The sequence below is a fragment of the Belonocnema kinseyi genome, chromosome 4 (genome assembly GCF_010883055.1).
Source record: "Belonocnema kinseyi isolate 2016_QV_RU_SX_M_011 chromosome 4, B_treatae_v1, whole genome shotgun sequence".
NCBI classification, from domain to species: domain Eukaryota; kingdom Metazoa; phylum Arthropoda; class Insecta; order Hymenoptera; family Cynipidae; genus Belonocnema; species Belonocnema kinseyi.
In genome coordinates, this window is record NC_046660.1 from 69,576,043 (window position 1) to 69,579,711 (window position 3,669).

A 3,669-nucleotide genomic window follows, 5' to 3' on the forward strand; every position below is an offset into this window, starting at 1 on the left:
AATTATATTTTTAGTAAAAAAATTTATCTAATCACTTTGAATTTTACTTCATACAACATGAAATAATACTAATAATATTTACCATCTTTCAAATGTTTATAATTTCAATTAAAAATAAGAGCATTTCTAAAATAGTTAAATCGTTGAGGTCTTAAAACTAAAGTTATTTTACTTCAAAGGGTTAAATTTGAAAATATTTAGTATGAGATTTCTGAATTCTGGAGGTTTCCAATTTCAAATTTTATACAGCTTAAAATTTTAATATTAAAAGTTTCAAGACAATTTCGCTATTCAATCTACCAAATTTACAAAATTTCAGATCCGAAATTTTGATAGTTATTGATTTAATAATTTTAGATTAAAAAGTTCTTAATTTTGTTAGTTTCATTTGCAGTCAGGTATAAATTGATTAATTTTATATTAAAATATTATAAATGATTTGTTTCCAATTTTAATCTTACAAAATTGTCCTTTTTTAAATTCTTCGAAATCGTAGAATATAAAATTTTCAGTTTAAAGGATTCGTAATTAAATAATTTTGAATTAAATGCTTAGAATAGTTCAATTTTTAGTAAAATATTTAAAATCATTAATCATTTAAAATTCAAAAATGATTGGAAAATTTTAATAATGGATAATAAGTCTAAATGACGTTAAAAATCAGAATTATAAAAATAGAACTATCTGAAATTAATAACTCAGTAATTGAATAGTTTATATAGTTATGAATCTTTACAATTTTAGAGTTCCAAAATGATTAAATTTTGAAAAGTGTAACCAAGAACTAAAAATTTCGTTATTTTTACGTTTTAAATATACTTAAAATAATTGAAGTTCAATCGAATTTAACTAGAAAAAACATTTAGTATCATAGTTCTAGGTAATTACATTTTCTTAGTTTAAACTGAAGTTCGGATTCGTTTAATTTTCAACTTTCCGTAGTATAAATTTGTTAATTTTTCTCATTTAAAATTAATTCCTTTTGAACGTTTCTTTAGAATAATTCAATTTCAATGGTTTATACATTAGTTTTTAATCTTAGAAAACATTTTCTAATCAATTTAAAATTATTCAATTTTTAACATTTTTAATTGAACTTTTTAAAAATTTTAATCTGAAATCATTCCATTTTAAGATATCTTAATTCAAAATGAAATTGTTCAATTTTGAAGGATTTAAATTAGAAATAATACGGTTTCAATTCCTGTAATGAAATTGTCCAATTTTCAAAATTTTGGTCTCAATTTTTTCAATTTTGAGAGCTTCAGATTAAAAATTTCTATCTTAAATTTTTTTTAAATTATTACATTTTGAATATTGATATTGAAAAATGATGAAAGTTGAATTCCTTTTCACTCCATTCGAAATATTGTCGGTTTTAAGAATCAATCAAAATATTATAAATGATGTTATTCCAAATAAAATACATTATTTTTTATGAAAAATGTTAAAACGCACAAAAAAAATTATTCTTAACCATGCTTTTTGAAATTGAATTTTGGCTGACCATCGGTTCTTACCAGTTTTTGAGAAATGATTGCGTTTTAATAAATGGCGGCTTATTTTTTCCGGAAAAACACACTTTACAACTCTACTATCTCCAATTTGGAAAGTAAATTTTTCTATGGCTTCTATGTCTTCTTCTATGGCTCTAAATCGTTAGAAATTTTTTTGAACAAATAATTATATTTCAAGATTATTTAGTTTTTTTTTATATTGGGAACATTGGATTTGCGGAGAATGTTTTCCTGGAAAAAATAAGCCGTCATTTATTAAAATAAAATAATTTTTCAAAAATTGGTAGAAGCGACAGTCAGGAAAAATTCAATTGCAAAACACATGGTTAAAATTAATGTTTTTTTTGTGAATTCTAATGTTTTTCAAATAAAAATAATGTTTTTTATTTGTAATGACATCATTTATAATATTTTGATTCTTAAAATCATATAAAAACTATTTTTTTTAGATATCTGACTTATAGCACAACTACCTCGATATTAAAAAAAATTGATAGTGGATTTTTAAATTATTTATATTTTCAAAGTTGGAAAATAAAAAACAAGAGAAGCATTTTCTGCTAGTAAGTAATAAATGTAACTTTAACAATTTCAGGCGATGGAACTGCCGTTCTTATACGCGCTCTTGAACCTCTCGAAGGCCTCGACGAAATGACAGAAAATCGGAACGTGAAAAAGAAATCCAATTCAAAAAAACCCAGAAAGGAATTTAAGTTACATGAATTATGCAATGGTCCGTCAAAATTATGCATGGCATTTTCGTTGGAGAAGAACCATAGCAAATATTCTATATGTTCATGGAAGGGTTTATGGATCGAGGAAGATAAGATGAATCAAGAAGAGATAAAAATAATCCATTGTAAGAGAATAGGTATCGACAGTTGTGGAGCTGAATGGGCAAATAAACCTTTGAGATATTACGTTTACGGTAACAAGTCTATCAGTAAGCGAGATAAAAAGGCAGAAGGGATTTTTTTAGAAAAAACTTGATTATTTACTTAATTTATTAATTTATAAGTTATTTTGTTAATTTGCGCAAGAATGATTCTCTTAAGAATCTCAGAATGTTATAATTACTGAAATCAAGGATCAAAATAAAATGTATCTTAAATTAAAAGATTTAACTAATTTATATGACACTATAAATGGTTTTATTTAGTTTTCATAAAACAAGGTTCTTTCCTTTCTTTTATATATTATAATACTCTAAATATATGGGACAATATAAAAAAAATAACTAGATTGAACTCTATACAAAATTAAATCGGAATTAGAATGATTCAATACCGATTCAAATATAATTATTTACACAGCTTCCAGTTTTCAATCCTTTCTTGTAAATCAGAATAGTTTTTTAAGATCTGACCTTACTCTCATTATTAGAAACAAATATATATCTTAGGCCCATTCTTTCATCACTCTCTCGTAATCTCCTTCCTCGATGAAAGGTTTGTCAATGGACCTAAAAAAATATAAAATTGTAGTTGTTACTCGAATGACTTAAAATCGAGATGAACTCTTTTAAATTATAACTCACTCTATCATTAATTCTCCACAATACAAACATTCCGAAGCTATCAAATCATCAATATCAGCTTTAATTTGATCTTTCGTAGACATAGAAGTCGATCCGTCTGTAGAAATAGTTTCGTCTGATTTATTAGAAACTACAGTGAACTGTCGCTGAAGGTCGGCTAATTTAGTTTGTTGTTCCAACGACAACATAGGGGTTAAAGCTGCGACTAGACAATCGCTGTGAAATCGATGTCCACAGGGAAAAACGTAGAAAGGTCTGAGCAAAAGCTGACCATCACAAGTGTTACAAGTATCACTCGCAGGCACGAAAGTACATCTACAATCAATAAATTATTTTACTTCAATAAATCAGTGAAAAATACATTTATTCAATACATTGAATATATGTCCGAATACATTTCAAATTATTCAGGCAAAAAAAACTTCATCATCAGGCAAGTACAACAAAATTTGTTTGTCGAAACATAATATTTCAAAAATTGACGAAAAATGAAGCAATTTTCAATGAATGAAATTTTTTGTCTCGCGACTTTTTCTATTATTTCAATGAGACAGTATATATATTGATGTATTTGTAATATACATAAGTTTGAGAAGATCTTAATTTAAGAATATT

General features: G+C 25.1%; 2 protein-coding genes across 2 annotated transcripts in view; one reads left to right on the top strand and one right to left on the bottom strand.

Annotated features, from left to right (window-relative positions):
* Nucleotides 1–2,507, top strand: part of LOC117170956 (vacuolar protein sorting-associated protein 18 homolog) — a 22,497-nt gene extending 19,990 nt beyond the window's left edge. Inside the window, exon 18 of the mRNA XM_033357997.1 lies at nt 2,113–2,507. Coding sequence (XP_033213888.1) covers nt 2,113–2,507 — 395 coding nt within the window. The remainder of the gene's footprint in view (nt 1–2,112) is intronic.
* A 234-nt stretch (nt 2,508–2,741) lies between these two features.
* Nucleotides 2,742–3,669, bottom strand: part of LOC117170958 (vacuolar protein sorting-associated protein 18 homolog) — a 1,568-nt gene continuing 640 nt past the window's right edge. Inside the window, exons 2-3 of the mRNA XM_033357999.1 lie at nt 3,055–3,369; nt 2,742–2,979 (exon numbers count right to left, since the gene is read on the bottom strand). Coding sequence (XP_033213890.1) covers nt 2,916–2,979; nt 3,055–3,369 — 379 coding nt within the window. The 3' untranslated portion in view covers nt 2,742–2,915. The remainder of the gene's footprint in view (nt 2,980–3,054; nt 3,370–3,669) is intronic.